Source organism: Excalfactoria chinensis, chromosome 2 (assembly GCF_039878825.1).
Source record: "Excalfactoria chinensis isolate bCotChi1 chromosome 2, bCotChi1.hap2, whole genome shotgun sequence".
Lineage (NCBI taxonomy): Eukaryota > Metazoa > Chordata > Aves > Galliformes > Phasianidae > Excalfactoria > Excalfactoria chinensis.
This window is the reverse complement of record NC_092826.1, coordinates 32,256,077-32,280,700: the sequence shown is the minus strand read 5'-3', so window position 1 is coordinate 32,280,700 and position 24,624 is coordinate 32,256,077. Positions and strand designations below refer to the sequence as shown.

Sequence of the window (24,624 nt, the reverse complement as noted above, 5' to 3'; positions counted from 1 at the left end):
TTTCTGCTGTTTTGCTTTTTGTTTTCTTCAGTCTCCAAGTACGATTTACATTTTCAGCATCTTAAAAGAACAGATTTCAGGAGAGTGTTAATAAGAGACTTGTGCCTAAATTAGAACAGAATATGCATGTTGTGATCAGTACACAGCTCTCCCCTTTCAAAGCAGCTCTGAATAATTGAACACTTTAATCTAAATGGTAACTGACAGCTCTCCAGAATGATATACAACCCAGACTGAAACACCCTTTCTTTTGCTTGGGATTAATTGCACCCCTCTGTTAACACCAAATACTCTATCTGTTGTACATGTGGAGACCACTGTACAGGGTCCATGTAGACCAGCAAAGCTTGTTCCATCAGCAGCAGGAAACAGGGGCTGCCATTTTCCAACACACTATAATTCTGCAAGAGAACTGGAGTATCTGAAACCTCAATCTAAGTCACCATTTGAGACGCTTCAAATATTAAAGATTGTTCAAAGGAGCCACCAGCTGATGGAGCTTTTGGCTGTTGGCAAACATTAAAACTTATAAATAAATAAGTAACAGTATTCCATTCATTTTCACTCTAACACCCGCACTGAACTTTCTAAATAACAGGAAATTACTTCAGTTCCTTATTCCAATCTCCCTGTTCTTTTTGCCTCATTGTAGTAAAAATAATGATGGATTCCAAATACCGGCAGGATATTTAGAATTAGGATTTGACTTCCATTTGTCCAGGAGTGTTTCTTTGTTGCTTTAGGTCTGCACACCACTCCCTCTGACACAAAGCTTGATGAATCCAAGGTCTCACAAACTTAGGAGACACAGCACTCATCAAAAATGGGCTCCTTTAGTCTAACAGCTCCTTCCAAACAGCATGTCTTTGCGTTTTTCTGTCTTGGCTGATTGAAAAGAAAAGGATGCCTGCACCTGCTGGTCTTCAAAGAAATGAGATCTCGGGGTTTGAAATTTCAAGTGTACAATTTTTTTGGTAAGTAATAGTTACCAGCTCATTTGGGAGGCTCTTCTTTCCCTTCGCTGCGTGCCGAAAGAGGGTGGAGAAGGTAGAATAAAAACAAGGTCCATGGATTTATTCACAGTCAGTCCCCACAGGCCTTATATTTTTAGCTCCGCTGACTGCATAGCTAACTTCTAATTTGCTCTGTTTCCCAAGAATGACATCACACAGTAGAGATTTTGGTAACTCATGAAATTAAGTGTCGTAACAGAAATAAACCAACAAAGGATTCAGTTTGTGCAGTGCTTGCTGCTCAGCCTCCTCAGAGGGCAGCAGAGTGAAACTTCAGTGAGTCTCCAGGGACTAACACATCATTTATTTTGCACAGGATAAATCTAAGATGCAGTTAAGCTCTTTTTGAAGTAAACAATCTTAAACTGGTAAGCTAAATGTCACCGTAACTTTCAAGACCAAAATGAGAGATGTACAGACAATGTAATTTTAACAAGAATTGAGGGCAAAAGAAAGGGGCTTGCTACTGACTGCTGCAATGGGTGCCTGAGAGCGGGAGCAAACAGCAAGTGAAGGTTGAGCAACTCCTTTCTAAGAGACTGGGCTAGATGGATGGCTCTGTGCACAGGAGGCTGGCTAACAACAGCCTTCAAACTGTAGGCAGGGCGAACAGCTTTTCTGCATTTGGATGAGCATGGAATACACAAATTGTATGCATTCATAGATCAATAGGCTTGCATCAAAATCTACGCTATTAATTTATTCTCCTAATAGACAAAAGCTCCAACGCACCTGGTGTTAATTAACTGCTTGTCTTAAAGTGCTGAAAACACTATGCCTGAGCAGATTGATACATAAAGCACTAGCAGCTTTATTTTTTAGTGAAATCTACCAGATTTTTCTTCTGTTGGATCATTGTAAACCACTTCAATTTTATTTTGGTCATAAAATTGAAGGCAGTCTTCTTTGTGCCTCAAGTGTTCTGAGCACGAACAGATAGAATTCCAGATAGATGCCCAAGGACTTAACTACGTAATTCTTCTTACTGTTAATTAAATAAAATTAAATAAAATGATAATTCCTATAATTAAAACCCAGGGATTTATGCTATCAGGTAATTTGCAGGGACTGATGGATGGAAGGCACTATACCATTTTAATCAAATTACTGCTGACTCACTTCAAGTGAAAGTTATATAATCAGAAACAAGATTGCAAGCAGATCCAGAATGCATACAATGACGTATTAAATAAGAGGAAGAGCATGGATTGAACAACTCTCTTCTCAGGACAAAATCATACCAAAAAAAAGCTATGCAGTGAATTGTGCTCTCCCAAGTGCTAATGTACTTACCACACAGCTGAAGTTTGGAATAGTTGCATATTTGTAAGAGTAAGGGTACAGCAGCATCTGTGCGTATGCGTGGAAGGACAAGTAGGCTTTTATTTGCTTACGATGTTTGCGAAGAAAATGAGCAACAGCCTTTACTTCAGGTTCAGACTCAGGGAAGGGACCACAGTAGGTGTCATCGCAAGGGTGAAGTGAGGCCCCTTCATCTAGAATGCAATGAGAAACCTGGTGGTGAACAATCACGTAGAATTTCAAAGGGTCAGCCCATGTGACCTGTGTGCAAAAGCATGAAAAGCAATAAACAAATTGTTTTCATGTGACTGATGGGCATGAGCCAGTGGGACCTCAGTACAGCAGTGTGTTCATCTAGTAGACGCACCAAGTGGCCAAGTGGCCAGCTCCATGCAGTGCTTCCCAGAGGTCATATTTTTAATCCAACAGAAAAAAGGAGAGTCTGACCTCACTTTTCTTCAGTATTTTCTTCAGTAACTTTCTGTATGAGGGGCACTCCTTATAGCATTCCGACATGGAGTTTGTGTTAAAACCATTCCAAGGTTTCAGCTGGCTTATTTGAAATCAGAGAACTATGCCCCTGTCACTAGTCACTGCCAGGACAAATCCAGCCTCTAAGAGTAGTTTCATTTATAATGTGATAGCTATAATGGTAGGTAGCTAACCTCACATGCATTACCTTAGAGTGGTTTAAACAGGAGAAATTCCCTATCCACTGCCTATTTTTACTCTTATAAACCCTACGAGAAAAAAAAAAAAAAAAAAAAGCTGTGCTGTATGGGATGATTGCTCAGTTAGCTAAAATAGAAATCATCTCAGCTTGCACAGAGCTTATTTTTCTTTCAAAAAGGGGCAGGAGTTCAATTGTGAGGATTTCTTTCACCACATCATCCTGCTCAGGTGGCAGTGAGCTACAGAAGCAAAGCCTACGTGTAATATCCCATGAGGCAGTGAAAGATGAAACTCAGAAAAGGAGACATAGCAGTGGCTCCTTTATCATCTAACAATTCTGGTTCTAAGCCACTGTCTCGCTTACAGCTGAGGACCTGAGCCTAAAAGAACAATTTTTATGCAAATCCACGCTATTCTTTTATCCACTGTGATTTCAAAATGCCACGTTTTACTTTGACCTGCAGAATAATAATAGTTTGTTTGTGACATTCTCTTGTGCCATCAGGGACTTTACAAAAGCAGTGTTTTATTAGCCTTCCTTTGTATAGTAAGTACTTCCATCTTCAAATAATAAGAAAAGAGCAGCGAGAGTGAGAATGCATAATAATATGAAATGGAAAAGGGTTATGCAATCATCCTAATGCAATAAATAAATAAATAAAAATTAAAGTGAAGGTATCCTATACTGCAGCTTCATTTGTAATAGGAAAGATGAAGCTACCATTCAATGGCCACAGGTGAGGATATCAGAAGGTATTAATGCTTAGATAGCTGTGGATATGGAAGGGTTATATTGAGGGCAGATGGTGTCCTTCCTGCAGAACAGATGGCCAACATGTCATCCGAATCTCGAGAGTACCCTGCCTAGATGTCTTGTCAGGTGATATAGCTAAAGGAAAACTATTTCACAAAGCCTGCAGAGCCATTGCTTGTTTTTTTGTTTTTGTTTTTGTTTTTGTTTTTGTTTTTGTTTTTGTTTTTAATAGATGCTTCATCTCCCATAGCAGCGTTGTATCCTGAACCATGAAAATGAGCCTCCTTCTTAATAAACGGCATATTCCTACAACCTAACTGTTAAATGACCCAATGGTAAAAGACGACACAGTTTAGTTACTGTTAGTGAAGAAAAGGCTCTCTAAACTGTTCAGCCTACTATCATGAGCCACTTGCAATCCCAGCTGCAGTTAATGCTTTTCCTTGAGCGAAGTCGGCTGATGGTAAAAAGGCTGAGTTTCCATGACGCCCATGAACAGTGTAAGGATGTCCTCGATTTTCATACTAAAAGTTCTTTTACAGTAGCACAAGAAAGAACAAAACAAACAAACAAACAATAAAAACCAACAGTGAAACAGTGCTATCAAGTCCTGTGAAATATCAGTTATAGTCATGAGAAGAAAATGGAATTGCATAAAACATCATTGTGCTGCCTTATTTTTGTACCTGGGAGAGGGCAAGTATCCTCTGACATGCCTCATGAGATCAAAGGTGTGAAGGAAATGTGTGCAGAGGCTGATAAAACAAACTCTGATTGGGTACAGAAGAAAGACTGAGAGTACGGATGACTGGAGCATGATTCTTGAACTTCCTAGCAGCCACTTCTGCCAGAGTGGGGCACTGTCCTTGGTGAGCAATGAAGTGACTTGTTGTCCTTTCACCTTCCAGGCTGTCTCATAACCTCTTGCTTCAGCAGCTGGATTCAATGATTGTTATGGATCCCTTCCAGCTTGGGATGTTCTATGATTCTGTGATTTATCTCATGACTGTTAAACCATTGTGCTAGTTACTGCACGTATGTATATCAGAGAGCATCTGTAACCCAGAGATCTTGCAGTCAGTATTCACCTAGCCCTGTCTGCAAATGCTGTGTGCTATTTTAGGCACAGGGGGCTGCGGTGATATTTATCACAGTAAGCGATATAGCCTTTTTTTTCAGCCCCTAGAGAATACAGAAGCAACATCATAAAGCTTGCATCAAATCCCTGCACTAGATGGGAAGAGGAGAGCAAAGGGGATGCTGTGCTATCTTTCCTAAGTAGATCTTTGTGGCTTTGCTGAGGCTGGCTTCTGCCATACCACATCTGCCTGGGAGCCCAGCAGGGAAGTTAGAGCCTTGCCTGCAAACTCTAGGTATGACTGAACTGTATTAAAGGGTTTTTACAGGTGTGTGCAGGATTAAATTTTAAATGCATCACGATTATACAAGTCTCAAAGTGTGATATGATCCAGATTCTTCTCTGCTTCCTTTAGTGTTATATTAATGAGAACACAGGGCTCTGGGTGAGGATCTGAGCACCAGTCAGCCCTGACCATGAAATAGCTCTTTATTCTCTGCTGAAATAGAGAATAAGGTGGAATTTGGAGTCTGGTGCAGGAAACAGGGCATGTACAGAGTGGGATGATGAGCAACCTTGGAAGAATTTTTATTTTTTAAAGTCAGTGTGAGGACCTGTCTTTCATGTGTTGTGCAGGGAAGAGACGCAACAAGCAGTGGATTGCAACACACAATGTGTGTTTTGTTATAGTTTTTACTCAGCCCAGAAAAACTCATTTTCCTTTATGGAAAAATGGGTAAACATTATTGGGACTGAGCAAGAAGTGTTTGAGTTTAAATACAGTGGGAGTGTTTTAATACAGGAGAGAATTTTTAATACAGGAGAAAGGGGAGGAGGAGGAGTGGAATGATTCAAACCAAAGAAAGATTAATTAGGACTAGAAAGAAAATACATAGTGTGAAAATTAATGTCGCACTGATAGGTCAATATAATACGGCTCTGAAGACTTTGTGAAAGAATGTTCATTCTAATTAAGCTGGTGGCTGTCTTCTGAATAGTAAACACACGTCCCCAAAATACCTCCAGTTGTGACTGATGTGTTTAGGACTATCTTCTGTAAAGAAGGGATTCTCACCTAATAATTGTAACTGCTTCCATGTCTGACTTCTCTTTACTGCAGATATATAGAAATTTAGTAGTTGATAGAAAAGGCTGACACCCATCTCAATACAACTGTCTAAGTCCTAGTGATAGGATTAGATAGCCTCACAGTGCACCAGGGGAGGTTCAGGTTGGATATTAGGAAAGATTTCTTCTCCAAAAGAGTGGTGATGCATTGGAACAGGCTGCCTAGTGAGGTGGTGGAGTCACTGAACCTTGAGGTGTTCAAGAAATGTATATATGTGTGGCATTTGGGAACATGGTTATTGGGCATGGTGGTGATAGTTGATGGTTGGACTAGATAATCTTAGAGGCCTTTTCCAGCCTTAATGACTCTGTGATTCTGTGAAATTGGAAGCATATTTCACAGGTCTATGTTGCACTGAATATGTAATTCTGTTCACTCTCGTCACACTTATAATCACCTTAGGTAGGTTGTTTTCACTTAATTTCATCCTTACAATTTAAAAATGTCTACGTGGAGAATCAAGTCAAATTGCACAATACTTACTGCAAGCAATTAATCAGCACTGTGGAAACACCTGAAAGGAGGGCTGTTGAGTTAGAAGTGTGTAAACACTACGTCAGAAAGGTGAGGAAAGTTGCTTAAGGTAGGAGAGCAGGTTAGCAGCCAAGAGCCAGGTGTATAACACTATATTTCATAATCAAGGGCTATTACTTTCGGTTGTGGCAGAACTTGTGTGACTGCTGACTTCCGGGTGAGAGTTGCATCATCTTGTTGTAAGTTTTAATAAAGTACTCTTCCTTTTTCAGTTGATTCACTTCAGATCTTCTGCTAGTATTTCATTACTACTGTGTTCCATGTGCAAAATGTAGGTGAGTTTTTATGAAAGTATTTGCAGAAATTCTAGGAGCTTTAACATGGATCTTCATGCATTTAAAAGCATCTTCTTTCTTCATTAAATCACTAACAACAATGGACTTAAAATGTTCTCAGACATTTCTCTACAAGGCCAACAAAGCAAATCTGTCTCCAAAACTAAGTTCATCTCAGAGATGAGATCAAGTAAATAAAACAAGTCTGAAATGTTTCCTAAAGTTGTAGTCAGGTAGATTCTGAAATGCGATGGGCCAAACTCAATACTGTGCTTTGACTGATTTATATGGCAGAAATACGGAAAAGCTGTATGTGCAGGTATTTTAATTTTGCCACATATACCATGAAAACGTGTTTGTTTGTTTCTGATGAGATGCCTTTTTCCAAAGTTTAGGACATTTATTTTTTTTCTTAAGATAGAAGGAACATTTAAGCCCTGTCTTGTGGTGTTATGAGAAAACAGCTTCAACTTTAACAATGGAAAAGAGAACAGTTCACAACAGACGTGACCTAACCTACTTACTGTGCTGGATAATTAAATGCAGGGTAATCTGAACTGCTGGACCAAAGTATTTCCAGACTTACCGCACCACTTCACTTTCCAGTTGCGATTAGCATCAACCCCATGACACCAAAACCTGGAGTTCTTTGATCTTGTTTTTCTCCAGAACCGATCCTAATGTAAGTTTTCAAACAGTTAATTAGCAGTATTACTATACTTTGACAGAAATCTCTCTGTTCATAAACACACACAAAAGCTCAACCCAGTAATAGTTTCCAGTATTCTGTTTTAACTGAATTAATTTACTTTGATTTTGCATGATACAGAGCGATGAGGGAGATTATACAGAAAGTCACCTTTGAATGGTGTATTAAGCATTTAGCCTTCCTGTCTGAATAATTTTTTGAGTAATACTACTGATAGTACTTACGTTTGTCCAGCTATAATGGTATCCATCCACATTAAATACAGGCATGACATAGAAATACAGCTGAGTTAGCATCTTTTTCATGGCAGGATCAGTCTGGTATGTCTGAAGAGCCTGAATAAGATAAGCCAAATAAAGTAGTTTTTAAACCAAAAATAATTTCCAGGTTAAATATGGTGGCTGGCTAAATGGTCACACAGCCTTTGGCCATATAGTGGCCTGATCCTACAGCCCTGCTGTCATTCCTAGAGCTATACATGAAAGGCTGACATATGCTTGGAAACGTGATTAAAGGGAGCACATGTACATGTAAAAAAGGTGTTCAAATGACCATATCCTCACTTCCTTTAAATAGCTAAGAAAATACAACTCACATTCCGTAGAAACAAATATGTTTCTTGACATACGTTGAGAGACAGTGGAACAGTTCCTTAGCTGAGGAAGCTTGTTTAGGTTCCATAAGGTAATGGAATGCTGTTGTTTCCACAAGGTGATGATTTGCTGAGGTCAGAGCATCTCTAAAAAGAATTTGAGGCTCACTCTGCATAAGCTTTTTTTGTATTCAGAGTAATTTGCTGCATTCAAAATCATCAACACAGGCATCTTATTCCTTTACAATTTAGAAAACCCTGTAATTGTGGAGAATCTCAGGTATAAAAAAAGAAGGAAATCTAGGTAGGAAAGTCTAGGTAGCTCTTCACCAGTTCTGTTTGCCATCAATAGACTCCTTTACCATTTTCAGAAAGCTCGCTGTGACACAAACTGTCTCTGGTTATGGCTAGGCATCAAACTTTACAGTTTAAGTCTTGGTTCTGTAAGGCAAGGAACAAAGTGCTTCACTGACAGCTAGAAAGCCCAGCACATTGCCACTGGGCTCTGAGGGAAGACTGAGGATTGCTTCTCTCCTCCAGCTGCCTGATTCCAGCCCTTTTGGCCTACAGTATTCCTAGCCTTCAGAATATATGAAGAAATGTGTTTGGGGCACAATAGGGAAAGTTGTTCTGAGATAAAGTAAGCTAAAAGCTTTTCAATTGACAAGTGCTAGGGAATGAATGGTGTGAAGTGCAGGATTTCAATACTCCTGGGCTCCAATCCATGCAGCTGGTTGGGTTATTGACACTGCCACTGGGACTGATGGATGCCTTTTGTGGGATGTCTGTACAAAGTGCCTATACCACTGGATTTTTCTGGGGCTGGAATTTATTCCTTGAGGAGTGTGAATGGAATGAGACTCCTCAATACTTTTGCTCAGCTGTCCGTTACCCTCTGTCATGCAGTGGGATGAGATGCTGAATTAGTGCAAGGTTATCACAGGGGAGAAGTGAAGGACAGAAAGCCTTTGAAAGCAGCTTGCTGCAGCCATGGGGATACTGGAAAAAAGTATATCTGGCCAATGCAGAGGTCACAGGTCTCTGGGCCCCCTTGCCATCAGTTTCCCAGATTCTTAGCTGGAAAGGTATAACATTTAAATTCAATTTTTTGTGTATTAGAGAAGCCGCAGAAAGGCTACAAATACATCTGGATAATAGTAATGGTGTTCAGGGAACTTCAGCTATAGTAAAAAAGTAATTTCATCAAAACTGAAAGCGATGGTTACTCAAAATAATGATGATGAAAACAAGGGCTCTGTTTCATCGATGTTCTGCATGCCAAAAACACATATTGAAGCAGGGCCACACACTTCAATCTTAGCAGGATTAAGAGCCTATAAGGTAAGCACAAATGTTAAATATGTATGACTCTCTTATTGCAGTGAAAACAGAACGAAGGTGTGCTCCAAAGTGGGAGTCAAGGGAAATGAGCTTCTTTATCAGGCCTATTTCAGGGAGAAGAAATTTGGTCAGGGAGGAAACAAGTCACCACACATCACTTCCTTGACTTTTTAATGTTTTTCTCTTTTTTTAGCCAGTTATATACAAATACAGCTCAGCTTGTGTTTTTGTGATGAGCGTTTATGTAACAGAGGCAATGGAACTGGCATATAGCTTATACCTCTCACCGTGTATGCCATTATTGCACTGCAAATTACATCTGTAATTATGCATTTTGTTACACTGGAGTGTTATATATAACGTACTGTAAACAAGAATGCCAGAAGAATGAACTCTTTAAAACACTTCGTAAAATCATCTCCTTAAAATACCTACAGATAATTCATTAATTTAATCACATGAATCAGCTTTGCAAATTTTTCAGAACCTTTCCAAATCTGCAAAAAGTGACATAATGAAAATATTTTAATCCCTTTTCGTATTTAATGTGTTTTAAATTCGGAAGGATATCTTTTTCTTGTCAGATAAAAGAATCACCACTTAAAACAACAACAACAACAAAACACAGACTGCAAAATATTGATCATCCTTTCGTTTTTCTAAAGCTACTCTGTATCATTTTAGTAGCTGCCATCGTTGATGAAACACTGTGAGAAACTTTGGTTTTACAGTTCCCAGCAATACTTTTCAAACTTTTATGTCTTAAAATTGATCTAGAGCCAAATATATCAATCATTCAATTCTGTTCTTTAAAGATATATATGGTTTACCTTCATAATTTGGTTGACCTTTTTGAGTACCATTTCATTTAAAATGTAATGGACCGAGTACAGCTTTCTTTTTCACAGAAAGCAAGAGTATAGATGCTATAAACTGGTATGAGATCACATCCTTGTTCCTGAAATTATTTTGTCCTTCACAGTGCATTTGTATCTGGCAGTTTTATTTGATACACATAGTAAGGCAACACGGGCTGCATAACCTTACCTCCCTTAGCTCACAGGTCTTTGGCAATGTGCCTTATGAGCACCAAGGTGTAGGGCTCCTGGAGCACAGCACTCAGCTCATCGTTTGGGACGTGACTCCCAGATCTTCCAAATAATGATCATGCAGCCCCCCTAACAGTGCTGAAACATTTTCTCCTCACCGTGGCACAAGCAAAAGGAATTTAAGCCATTAGTGAATTAACTGCATTGTAGTTTGCAGAGAGCTCTTAGAATACAAAGTGATGCTACTTCATAGAGCTTGATTCTGCTTCCCCATCATGCAATCAATAGCAGCTTTGCTGCTGAATGCGCAGAGAGCAGGGCTGGCCCAATAAATGCTGAATAGAGTTATTAGTGAATGAACAGATGATGCAGGAACCCTGCCAACAACATGCAAACAATCTGCCTGGGGGATGGGGGAAACGACCGGTGATTAATAGGAGGGGGCTCAATCATCTGGATCAGCAAAGAGTGGTGGTTGCTGATAGACCTGTGCCAGCTTAGGCTGGCTGAGGATCTGGTCCATATGAAATTTAATTTGGGGGATGAAGTAAACAAAACAGCCAAGGCAATAAAATGCAGGAGTTTAAAATGGATTTAGGATACAGTTGTGCTTTTAATAAAGTAAGGGGATTTACTCAGAAGGACAAAGCAAGGAGACAGGATTGAGGAAGACTCTGAAACTGTGGGTGAGCTTAATAACGATTTGCTGTTCCCCAATTAATTGTTATTAAACTGAAGGTAACAGTGAGCTTATGTTGCTTCTGGTTTTGAATTTAACATTCATGCTGAATTAACTTGTTACTATTTTAGCACAGGGAATTGGCTCAATTGCTGTTCTAACAGAAATCATATCAAACTGCTCCTGATAAAGCAGGATGAGCTCTTCTACCCATTTAGGAAGTCATCAGTTAAAACATCCTTCTGATAGTAATGTATAATGTTTTACTATTCTCTGTATTCCTTACATTTTAGCAGGGCAATACTGTCATCTGCCATTCAGGCACTCACGGCCACTTTATCAGTTTGGCAAGTCAGTTGTTTTCTCCATCTTTGTACTTGGAAACAGTAGATCTTTTTTATCTCCATTACCCTTTTCACTGCTAGTGCCCTGCTTTGGCACTAAGTTCATAGGCAGAGTGTTAAGCCCTTTACTAAGGAGAAGACCCAAATGAGTATCTAGAACCAAACATCTTAAAACAGAGTCCAGCTTTCAAGGTCAAAGTATGAATCGTGCCTGTAACCTGAAACAATTATTTGCTTGTTTCTTCTTTTGTTTCCAAACAAAATCTTTCTTCCTCTTTGGCAATACACAGAAAATACTGCTAACAGGAGGAATCCAGAAACATCAAAGAAATCTAGTGGTGTGCTGCAACTACTTTGCAGAACTCAGAAGAGAACACACTGAAAAGTTTACAAAACAGAACGACATGCAGGATCCCGAGGGCTTGTTTATGCCTCTACTTAAGGATGCATGTAGAGATTACACTGAAGCAGAAAAGAGGCAGAGAGACAACAATATGTTTAAGAATGTCCCAGCATGAATTGGATCACCCTAGCGAATGCAGCATCTTGTGGGGAAGAAGCTAGACACAGTTATACAGCTCTTAATGGAATTCATAGGTATATATTCTTAGTCCACTCAGAGATGTATTACATTAAAAAAAAAATCTCCTAAGTCCCAAATAGGTTCAGGTCTATCCAGGAGGGAAATGAAAAGCCTGTGCTATTCTAAAATGCAATGAATACTCTGACAGGGGCAACACAGACTTATCTCGTAGTAATCATATGCACCTAATTACCACACAAGCCTGGCAGCAGCCAACTGAGATGTTTACCTCTGAGAAATATGATTCTTAAATTTTGCTTTCTAATTATGTTGGCTCAAGGTAGTATATGTTGACAGAAATCTGATGAAGTTTACTTGAATACACCATCTAATTAAATAGCTGATATGCATTTAAACAGTTAAGATACAAAATACTACTTGTAGTTCAGTTTCTGAAACAACTAAGCTGTCCAAAACACAGCATTTTCCTTCACAGTCTTTCATATTAAGTAGTGCATCTATATATTGGTAGGGCTGAGATTCTACTTAAGCAACATCATCACTCACAGCAGACTGCTAAAATACAAAGCAGGATTTCTTCTTCAGTACAAGTAATATGTTAGAACAAAAATGTGAATGATCTTCATGCACTGAAGAAGAAGAACACACCCAGCAGCAGAAAGGCCTTCACCAACAAGTGTCATTGGAAAGTCCCTACATCAGCACAAGGCAGCAGCTGCAGAGTTACCTTTATTTTATCAAAATGCATTCACATTGTGAAAAATGAATAGCTGCAAGCACAAGAAAAGTAATTTTTACCTTCCTAAGATCATGAATAGTTAAGAAGTTGCAGCTAAGTAACTGAAATTGCAGAAAGGAAATCATGCTATATATATATAGCATGATTATATATATATATATATATATATTCATTTTGGAAGAGGAAAACCAAAACTATTTTTATTGTTTATTTTTTATTTTTTTTTGCCACCATGAAGTTGTCACATCAAAGGAAAGGACTGTCTCTAAACGACAATAATGTTGAATAGGACTTGGGGAAATTCCACTATGAACCAAATGAAAAAGGAAGCAACATTGCGCAGCACACAGCTAGTTTGCTACAGCTGTTTTTAAAACAATGCATCACATGCCTCATTGTGGTGATACAACGGTACTGCACTACATCTTTTTTGGCACCGGCTTAGGCTTTATCCATTAAAAAAAGCCAACACCAAAAGATCACAACTGAAGGCCCATCTTGTTGGTAGCGTTTACTGCTGCTATATTTCCCTACCCATCAGAACTGGTGCACATGGGTAACCTCTGTTTTCAGTAGCATGGATGCACTGGAGAGATGCAGAAACTCAGAGCAAAGTGGGATGCAAGGTGGCTGATGAAATGAGGTTCAAAACAGAACCAGCTGTAGAGTAGAGTGAGGTTGCTGAATAGCAGCAAAACCTAGACATGAAATAGCATGGAAACTTCAAATGGCGGGGACAGTATTTGGAGATAGAAGAAAAAGAACAACCTGTGGATAAAACAGATTCTGCATTTGCACCAGTGGCTCTTGCTGTTGAGAAGCTGATGAATGAAGTACTGAGGGAAGAGGCTGAAAGAGAACTCTCTGATGGAGCAAAAACAAATAGCGTTTCAGGCAGAAGCTCCTGACAGAAAAGAATGAGTTAGCTAAAGATAAGTAAGGCTGAGTGTTTCAAATATAGATGCTGCTGGATGAAACAGATGGATTTTTCCTCCAGATAATGGATATACAGGGAGTACTCAGAGAAGATGATATTTCTTTTCTTAGGTTAGACAGCTAAAAAGACATCTGGGGAAACTATAGTCTGGCAAATAACGAAAATTAAGCTCCAACAATTGCATTACATTTATACTGAAAAAAACTGCCAGAGCATTTGTGGAGAGATCCATCACCAAAGGACTGGGCCTTCAAGGTGCAGAGCCTTGTCCTCACCGTGCCACAACCACTCACACATGTGCAGGGGGCTGCAAGGGGACAGGATACAGCCTGTAGAGCCTTCTGGTCTTTAGGAGTGAACTGAAAACTGATGAACAGGAGGAAAGCCCAGAGAAGACTTCACAGATAAAGCAGGTATGGTGGTTTAACGAGCAACAAGAAAAAAACCAAGTTAAGCCAACATCAGCTGAAGAGCTTTAGCTGAAGGAAAAGGACCTTGGAAAGAAAGAGTGCAGCCAGGTAAAGGGTGAAGGAAAAAAAAAGCTGCAGGTGTGCAGTATTTGTTTTGGCCTTGCATGCCTCTGATTCACTTTGGGATATTTCAAAGGGTTTCAAAAGCTCTTCAGATTTCTGAGAGCCGGTACTCAAAGATATGCTAAGACCAGGGGTCCCCAGGATCAGGAGTGGCATAAATAAATGTATGGCACACAGAGAGATAGTCAAGTCTGTACTTGCTTTCCTGCAAAAATTTCTGCTTAGAAACCTTGAAAAAAAACTGAGATGGAAAGTAGATCATGGGGAAGGTGAACTAACTCGGTTGTCTCAAACTACATTTGTCTCAGTCCCAAAATAAAAGTGTAATGATCATTCTTTAAATTAATGTTAGTCTGAAATCTTGGATTGTGGGAATGTGTCATTTCATCTGTACCATCAAAGACTTTAGTCTGTTGAGAAATGATAGACCAAGCAGTTAATCTTTTAACAAACACTGATGTGTTGCTTCATATAGCACACTCACAGAGCCCTGAGATCAGGATGTTTCTGAAGTGTGTGAAAAACAGGTGTCTGAATCTCATCATCACCAGGGAGAAAGGCAGCATTTGAGACTCCGGTAGTTATGGAGAGCAAGGGAAAATAAATCTCCTGAATCCTAAAACCATACCCATTTTGATGTAGTTCAGCATTACCCAAAATGATTGAGAAGGTGAGGATGATTCCTAACAGCAAATATCAACACTGGGCTGATGGACTGAGTGCTACTCTGATTGTTGATGCAGTATCCCACAGGTGTTTTGTCCATCAGAACACAGACTGAGGAATTTTGCAGAATGAGTTTAAATGTTAAACTGGCTTTCAGCAGTTCTTAAAGAAGGAAAAGTTATAGCTTTATGGTCTTTTAACCACACGGTTTGCCCAGCATTGAAAAATAATCAGGCCTCTCTAAAAGTCATGTTGTCATCATGGTCTCCTGCTTGGACCTGCTTTTGGTCACACAGTTGTCCTTTTTTGGTTCTATACATGTATGCCCTATTATTTTAGGTATCCTGCCTTCACAGTTGAGCACTTCATAAACATTCCTGAGGAAGAATCTGAGGCCTCAAACCATGCAAAATTCCTGGTAAAAACTGGTCTCTGGAGCCTGGTCCACAGGCTCAATGGCTGCCTAATTGGCAGTATCCATCCCACACGATTTCTCATAAATCAGTCACAAGCTTAGCATTGTGCAGGCAGGTGTTGCCATTTTGCATCTTAGCCAGTTTCTGTCTCTTGGCTCATTATTATGAAGAGAAAAGATGGGACCAGGACTTCCTGGTTTTGGAAGCAATTAATATCAATGTCAGCATTTTGAAAAACTTTTCCCCCTTTGTTTAATTTTTCTTTCTGAGGCTGCCTATTTGCTTCCTGGCTGTGCTATGAAGTATGAGCACATAGTGGTGGATAATTTGGAAGCTCATATAATTGGGATCATAGGAAACGCACATTTCAGGGTTTGGACTTTCATCTATGCATCTCACAATCTGAAGTATATGGGGCATACTGATTCTTTTTCTTTCAGATTTGAGATTCTTCTGAGATAAGACAACTATTATGGGCTATATTTAAGAGACAAGATGAGCAGGGATTCAGAGATGTGCATTTGGACGGCTTCTTCCTAGCGGACATTTGGATGGAGGTGAGAGAGCGGTTGTGGGTGTACTAGGAAGGTCAATGCCTGAACCAAATTTATGAAGAAATATTGATGAAATCCAGAAAAGGCAGAAATAGTTCTGAACATTTTTTCAGCAAAATATTAGATATTGGTTAGGTTCTGTCCCAGAGGAGGCAGTCAGTAACACTGCTAGACCAGAAAAAAAAAATGCACAATAGACATACATTAAAGAAATGTGGGTACGTGCAATGAAGTATAAGCTGGCACAGATTCAAAGAATAATAATATTATTTTGAGGCAAGTCCAGAGATTCTAAACATTTCAAAAAAGTAAGAGCCTAGGCAGTCTATGAAAGAGAATGCCTTAATTCATATATGAAGTGCAGATCAGCTGAATCAAGACAAAATGTCACTTTTCCATTTTTTCCTGAAAAGGATAAATTCTTGGGTATTGGAGAAAACAGCAATGGTAAAGAGTGGTATACTTCCATAGTATGAAACTACTTGTGCTTTCATGAGAGGTCTTGATAAGGCCTCTCCCTTAGGGGAACACACTTTATCTCAACAAACTTTGTCTTTCTACTTGTCATTGGATTCTAAGTATGATCGATTTTTTCTTCTTGAACATTTTTTTCATTATATTTCTTGAATTTTCTAATCTTTTAGGTTTAAAATACAAAATCTTCAATGGGAGCGAGGAGTAGTGCATCTTAAAGTTGCACCTCTTGCATTTTGCTTTCTGAAAACATTGTGTGAGTGGCATTTCAAGGTTATACGTCATTGGGATGGATCAAATGGCAGCACTTTATTGGAGTGCAGAAAGTCAAACCAGATGTAATGCGAATCCTCATCTGCTTCCACTAAAATTGAAATAGAATCTAGTTTTAATGTTAATTTGAAGAGCAGCCTGTGAAACATATTTCAAAATCTCAAAACAATGGTGAAATTCTGAATCTGAGATTTGGATAATTTGATCTCTGAATTTTACTTCTCCTGAGGTAGCTGCCCACTCAGTGAAGCGAATTTAAATGCTCTTTGTTAACACATATAAATATTTAATGTACTTCATCGGAAAGTCTGTAGATTTTGCTTCTTAAATTCCACAAAGGACTCTTTTGGTCTAATATGCTATATTTGATAATTATGGGTTCCATTTGACTCATGTATCCTTGCAGGCTGCCTTCGGAGTAGTCCACATGTAATCAGTTCCATTTCTTTTCTCAGTTCCTTTTGCTTCCCTATACTCCACTGTCAGGGACTTTTTTCCTGGTCCTTTTCAGCTGAGTAAAGCCTAAAGTTGGTGGGGCTCCACTGTAACCTGTTATCGATAGCAAATATCTATGGCCAAGTTTTCTACCAGCACAGTCACTTCTGTGTGACTCTTTAGCTGATACTTAAAGTATGCACAGGAGTCCCATTTCTTGACTTGAAATGCAGTGACCATGAGGTAGGTTTGTCAGAGGTCACCAGTATTGCTAATTCCTGTAGAACTTCTGATTATCTGTAGCTGAGAGACTAAAGGCATTTAAAGAGATGCCTTCTACAGAAACAAACAGCGAAGTTCTTATTAACACCAGATCTACAGGATAGAGAGCCAAGGCTAGAGCTCATGCTGGAGTAGATTACAGTTATTAAAAAAGTGAACAAAAAACCCACCCCAAACCCAAACAACAGTCTTTGCTCTTCTTTTGTTTGTTTCAAAAGACAGAGAGGTTTGGTTTTGTACTTCAAAACTGCATTAGCACATACTGCAAAACTCTTTCCTGTATGTTTTTTCTCTTTTCAATCTTAAGCCTCCTGTTCTAGATCTTTCTTTCCTTACTTCATCTGTTCTTTTTCTCTAACTGTTGTATTTGCTTGAACCCAGAATAAGCTCATGTAGCAGGCAGCCTCTTGCCTTCACACTCTATTGCCCCACATCCTTATTTCCCAAGTCTGCTCTGCCTTGGTCTGCTTTGCATTTTCATGTAGATAGGAGTCAGGATATGCTTGGCTGAGCATCTCCAGATGCTTTGGAGAAAGTGGAAGGCTGCTGCCTGAAACCCAGCAAGCCACTAACAACTAATTGCCCAATGGCACCTCCACCCTACAGAGGTAGGTGATGTATCCCATGTTCACAGAACATGTGCTGGCACCCTGAACCTGCTGCTCCCTGGAGCACAAGAAAGATAGCAGGGGCTCCCAAGCTGACGGGGCTATCTGGGTCAAGTCTTGAGTTTGAATGTACATTCATACGTAGAGGCTGTTTTCTAAGCTAAATCTCTTGAAAAGCCTTATGATACACTGGAGTATGGATTCTTCAGAAGATTAATTATGTCTTGAATCCCACACAGACCTTCCAGTTAGGTCAAGAGGTTTGCTATGTACAAAACTACTTTGAAATTAAAGTCAAGTGCTTCAATGTAAGCAATAATATATTTTTCCTTAGATTATGGCTGTCAGGACCCTGAGGGCTGCCCCAGCCCATGCTGTTCTTGTCTACTTCATGGCTCCCCAATGCTGCCCAGGGCCCCATTAATCCCCTGGGGCCATCACTACAACAAATTCACAGCAGGGGTTGTCCCCACTTCCCACAGTTCAGTCCTGTTGGCCATGGGCCCCAGTAAGCCAGGCCCACTTGCAGGCCCATTTCTGAGCCTGGTCTTGGCAATGCCTGGGGCTTCTGTCTGGGATGGTGGGAAGGGATATGCTTTCAGGTTGCTACTGCCCCCAGATATGGCCCACAGGGGAGCTATGGCCCCTCAGTAGTCTGACAGTGGCAGTGGAAACAAGTGACAGAGGCTACAGGGTGAAGTGAAAGCAAGGTAGTATTTCAGATTGCCTGCACAGAAAAGGGACACGTATACAACTGCTCCTGCTAGGAAAGAAGCTAGCATCACATAAATCCAATTTCTCCTTTTGCTTGCCTTAAATCAATGAGCTCGTGTTGCTATTCCTTAGAGTCAACACACATGCCTGGAAAAACTGGTTTCCAAGAGGACTGCCCTTTCTCAGAACTGCACATAGGCACAAGGGAAGATGGAAAGTGCTGCTGGGCTGCTGAGGTGCTTGTGGGAGGGAGTTTGCCAGAGAAACAGAATTACAGAGTTTGAAGCACAAAGAGTCCTTCAGTTTTCACAGAGTTCATTCTCAAAATGCCTAATCCATTTGAGAAAAGCATTATCCTAATGTAAACATTCTAATTGTCCTCACCCTTCCACCCTCCCCGCCACTTTAAAATAATGAATCTGCAAGCACAATTCTTATCCAGATGCTGGATTGAAATATTGCTCTAACAAAAGCAGAAGATGTCTGTCATCAGCAAACAAAAGAGATGTGTGACCAAGGTGTGCAAAAGTGTACAATCTTGTAGTCTCAAGGAACTCTTCAGTTCTGTAAAAACTTTCTTTAACCTAGGAAAATGCCTTTATATAGGTAGCGAAATATTCCTACTAGCAAGCTACTCTCCAAGGATCTCAAGTAACAGCCAGAAGGTTTTCATATATACATGCACAGACCATATTCTTCCATAAGCTCTACAGAGAAATCTCATGATTTTTACCTTACTGCCACATTGTAGTACTTTATGTTAAAGCCTCCATAAGGAAGATGTACTCGAGCATAAGGCTTTCCCACAAGTGTCTGTCTGATGCAAACCTCTCCTTGCCTTCCTGCAACCTGTTCTGGGTAGGAGAGCTGCTCAGAAATACTTGCAAGTTTGTTCACCTTCACACTAACACGAGTCCTAATAAAAAGACTTATCATTGCATGCAACTTCAGAAAGCAGCTTCTGAGTCTGGTTTAGCCCATCCATGCACCAGCAGCCTAGATTGTAATGACCTCATTATTTCAGTACTATACATGTTGCTGCTGTACTACCTGTGACTTCTGGTAATATGATCATCTCAGCTATCTCTGTGGCAAAGACAGCCTAATATCATCAGGATGTGAGGTTGGACCAGATGGTCTCTGAAGTCCCTTCAACCAGGGCTTTTTTGTGATTCTTTTCTATGATCCATGAGTGTTCATGATACAGAAATTTACTCTCATGAAGTGACTTACAGGATCAGGATCTTTTTTGCTGAACAGAGACATCCCAGAAAATAAAGGCAGATACTTTAAGTCAGAATTGTGGAATTCATAGCGGAATGGTGAAAGAGAAGTGAGAAAATCATGTTCACTGGAAGAACCTTGCAAATAAAGATTTTTCGTCACATATTTTGTGCAAGAAACACTATGCAAAATTACTCAAAGCACATCTGCTGTTTGTTTTTTGTTGTTGTTTTCTTTTGTTTTTTCTTTTTGAAGCCCTATTTGACTTCTGTAAATTTCATCACAGAATAGACTACACTATGCAGCTTATATTATTTTCAGCAAAAGTGTTTTGGCTAAGGCGAAATGTCAAAATCCTGCAAACATATCACACAGCTGAAATGAATCCCAAATCAGAAGAGATTAAGCGTTGATGTTAAATAAATACATAAAGAACATCGCACAAGCAGAAAGCAAAATTGCGAGTGCTTTGATTTTCCTGAGCATTTGAAAAATGGCATAGGGATGGATATGAAGGTTAGACTTTGGATACGAAAGACAAAGGGAGTATAAATCTGATAACACAGAATCAAGGAAACACTGGATAAATCACATGATACTCAGAGAATATGAAAAGTATCATTTTAGGTGAAATCTGTACACAATTTTATCTCCCTGTTCCTATAGAATTGCACAAAAGAGAAATGTCTTTTATTTTTTCAGTCCTAAAAGCAATAGGAATGCTGAACTCATCTGAGTCACTACACACTGGCACTGATTTACCTGGACAATTACCAGAATTACATTTTTAGGTCTTGGAATAAAATCCTGCTTCACATTTCTGCCAATGTATGTCTGGCATATTTTTGTCCTGTGCCTAACTGTGTCTGGCTGTCACTATCAGCTTAATTAACCAAGAGCCAAGCGTTCTACAAACACTAATTAAAAAAAACAAAAAGCAGTAAAGTAATAGTTGTGGTTCATACTAGAGATTTGCTAGATTGGCTATAGCTAATATGCAATGTTTGCTGAACTGAAGGAGGTGCACGGCTCTAAAGCATTTTAAATACTTACTTCTTTCACAAACCACTGGCAAAAGGCAGGGCCAATCCACTCTCTTGCATGAATCCCGCAGTCTATCCAGACAGCTTTCTTGTAAGGTCGTGATCTTTTACCTAACTTGAAATTTGAATATTCAGAAACGTATCAATAGACCTTATGACATTAGTGAGACACAGTTATATGAAGATAATGGACTACTGATAACATGCAGGTATGGCCAAGATAGTGAGCCTGATCTATGGGAATAAAAACAAAACAACATTACAGGAAAAGTGAGATCTGTCAATTCTTTCACAAGGGAGGAAGTTCTTAACTGTCGCATGGAGCAGGCTGAGGAAAAACAATGCTGCAGGAACACATTAATGAAGAATCACATTTTAGGAACTCTTCAACAGTGGATGGAAATTATATTGAAACTAACTTTTTTAGTCCTGTGCTAACACCTTCTCGTTCTGTCATCCTAATATTTTGAGTTGAGAGCACACAGTCCTGGACTTCTGTCAATAGCCAAACCAGGTGCACCTGTGCCATGTGCTGAGAAGGGATCCAGACCCTCTGGGGTCCCTCTGTTGCATAACTTCTTTTACAGATTGGCTACAAAACTTTCCAGCTCCCTTAAATCCAAACTGTTAATGGTACCTGCTGCTTGCTAGATGCATGCATATCAATCCAAGTGAATAGGACTGGGCTTTTAATTTTCCAGCCAAAAAAATGTTTAAGGCCAAGTTCAGAGATACTCTTAGGACTTGGCAATTCTTCCTTTAGGAAACCCTGGTAACCTGCATCTCTGGTGCACTTGATATAAGTAACCATCTGCCACTGATCCCAGAATTTAGCCAGATTAACGAGCACTTAATCTTTACCTTGAGTACATACAGCGGTCTCCCTTCATAGGACTTTCCAACAGAGAACATATGAACAAGATCTGAATGAGTTTTATTCAGATAATACATCCATTCCTCGATCTGCAAATATAGAAATAGAGCTGTTGCTTCAGTCTTTACATTTCACTGGAAGTAGCTGTAACTCCTTAACTAACCTCAGCTCCCAGTCCTCAGAATGTTTTGGGATTTTCTTGTAGTTTTTATTTTTAGTCTTATTTGTTTTGTTTTTGTTTTTATACTTGAATTATAATTGGGCTCCCATGTTTCTATTGCAAGAGGCTGGAAGCAGCCTGTACTCTTTTTTTTTTCCTTGCTTTTTTTTTTCCCCTCCTCATTTTAGTATTGGAATGCATTAGCTGTTCACCAAGAATCTGGGGATGAAGCTAATCAGGTGCTCCCATTAAGTATAAAGAATGGATGGAAGGAGGCCCATGTCTGCTTGCCAAGACATGGGATGGCAAACAGATTCAGTAAGCAAGGAGCACCTGTGGGATTCAGCATTACTTGTATTACTTGTTTCACAGGCACCAGATCTCACCGAGGCACAGCAGCTGCACGCTCAGTCCAGAGTCTTAATTTTAGTGCATGCTGAAACTATGAACCTGTGTGGATACACCAAAATCAATAGATTACTTACCAGCTATCTTTCAGGTTAGCATCCCTTATACCTGAGTCTGTATTGAAATGTTTTTAAGGCTTTGGATGCCTCATGTAAATGCTTCAGCATTTGTTCACGTTGCTTACTTAACTCAGTGAGAGCAGTCACTGAACTCTCTTAATCCATCAGAATCATAGAGTCATAGAATCCTTAAAGTTGGAAGGGACCTTTAAAGGTCATCTAGTCCTACTCCTCTGAATGAACAGGGATATGCACAGCTACCAGGTTGCTCAGGGCCTGATGCAGCCTTACCTTGAAAATCTCTGGGGATGGGGCACCAAAAGACCTGCTTTAAAATCAAAACTCAGAAGCTGTCAGAGACACTTACATGTAACTATATGCCTTGAATACAAATACTTAACTATATATATGTGTACTTTATGAAGGCACCTATTTCTGAAGAGGCATTTAGCACACTTCTGAAGATAACCAAGCAACCATTGCTTCTACAGAGAGTGAAACTTCAGCCTCAATGAAGATGGAGGTGTAGCAGATACAAGGTGCAATATGAATTTCCACGTACTTCTTCCAGGGAGTGATATACTTCATAGTTATACGCAGGGAGGGACCTTCGATGCCTAGATGCCCTCTGTCCTGTTTGGTTTTCTATTGCTTTCTGTAGATCTGATATGAGAATCCTAGGTGAAATAAAAGATATAGCTTTTTCTGAGCATCTAGTAGAACACACATGCTAAAGCAGAACAACAGTCGCATTTAGAAGAAATACAGCAGGAACTAAAACACCCTGGTGTTACTTCATCTGTTATATCATGACAGTACAGTGCTTCAGGCTTATTTGAATATATGTTGTCACATAAATAGTTCTCTTGCTTTGAAATGTAACATTGCCTTCAAAAAACACAATGAGATTCTTAAGAGAATAAAGCAGAATGATGTAAATAATGCAGCCAGTGTGAAGAAGAAGCCACTTTCATTTGTTTATGGATCAGCATTTGTTGTTGTCTTTTATAATCTAGTTATATGTGACTATGTGTCTTCAAACTTTGATTTGAAAACCATAAAATCATATTTTCAGGCTTAGAATAAGACATGCATACTTTTTCTCATGAGTATTGTACCGGCACGAAACATTACATATACCTGTAAGTTGCAGAGGCAAAACAAAAAATGGAGACTTTGGCAGCATTATTCTGTGAATTGCAACAAATGACAGCAAAGAAAGCGCCTTAAATATGGTTTGTTGATGGCATTTATCTACTTTGCAATAGCTGTCTGCCAGTTATTTCAAAATAACTTGTGAAAAAAAAGGAACAGCATTAAGTTAGCGTAACAAACATGTGAATATACCTGCATAATTAGTGGGAGGGTCTTTGCTGTAAGAGTGAAAGGCAGGAAAGGCTGAAAATTTTCCTGTTTCATTGCAAAACTAAATAATGCACATCTAAAAGTATAGTATAGAAAATATCTAAAAGTAGAGGGTTGTTTGTCTGCCACACAGCAGCAGAAGCTGGGAATACCATCAATGATAGCAACAGCAAGGTCTATAAAACTGAGGGCAGTGCTTCTCAAATCAGAGAATCATGGAATGGTTTGGGTTGGAAGGGTCCTTTAAAATCCCCTTTAGCCCTCTGCTATAGGCAGGAATGCCTCCTTCTAGGCCAGGTTGGTCATATTCCCATCCAGCTTGGCCTTGAGTGCTTCCAGGTAGGGGCCATGCACAACCTCACTGGGCAACCTGTTCCAGTGTCTCACTGCTCTCATGGTAAAGAATTTCTTCCTAACATCTAGCCTGTATCTGCATACAAAGCAAAGTAAAGGTTATCGACATTCTTAAAATGTCATAGGGAAGTAACTGCATAATTAGGAATTACATTGTTCTACTTCAGTAACTTTTATTAAGCAAACTAAGGACTTAAAGTCTTGACTTGCAAACTGCCACACATTTATAAGACCAGTTCGGTAAAGCAGTAAAACCTGTAATTAGATTAAAGCAGTGGTTTTATTCAAATCATTAGGACATCTAATATGTTAAAGAAATGATCACCTGCTGTGCTGACTTCCAATTAATGTCAGTACCTGCCAGGATCAAGCTCTGTTTGCTTTTACAGTGCTAGATTCAATTTCACAGCTCCCAAATGTCTGTGTGTCTGTACTCCAAATAGTCGTTATTTACTTTTAAACAATTGTGTACTGTGTGCTTATAACATCCA

At 39.5% G+C, this 24,624-nt stretch overlaps 1 protein-coding gene across 1 annotated transcript in view; it reads right to left on the bottom strand.

Moving 5' to 3' along the window:
• The window catches only part of CPA6 (carboxypeptidase A6), a 72,272-nt gene that overhangs the window by 4,041 nt on the left and 43,607 nt on the right, over window positions 1-24,624 (bottom strand). Inside the window, exons 4-9 of the mRNA XM_072329692.1 lie at window positions 22,977-23,091; window positions 21,775-21,876; window positions 20,924-21,028; window positions 7,691-7,801; window positions 7,344-7,434; window positions 2,307-2,509 (exon numbers count right to left, since the gene is read on the bottom strand). Of these exons, the coding sequence (XP_072185793.1) occupies window positions 2,307-2,509; window positions 7,344-7,434; window positions 7,691-7,801; window positions 20,924-21,028; window positions 21,775-21,876; window positions 22,977-23,091 (727 nt within the window). The remainder of the gene's footprint in view (window positions 1-2,306; window positions 2,510-7,343; window positions 7,435-7,690; window positions 7,802-20,923; window positions 21,029-21,774; window positions 21,877-22,976; window positions 23,092-24,624) is intronic.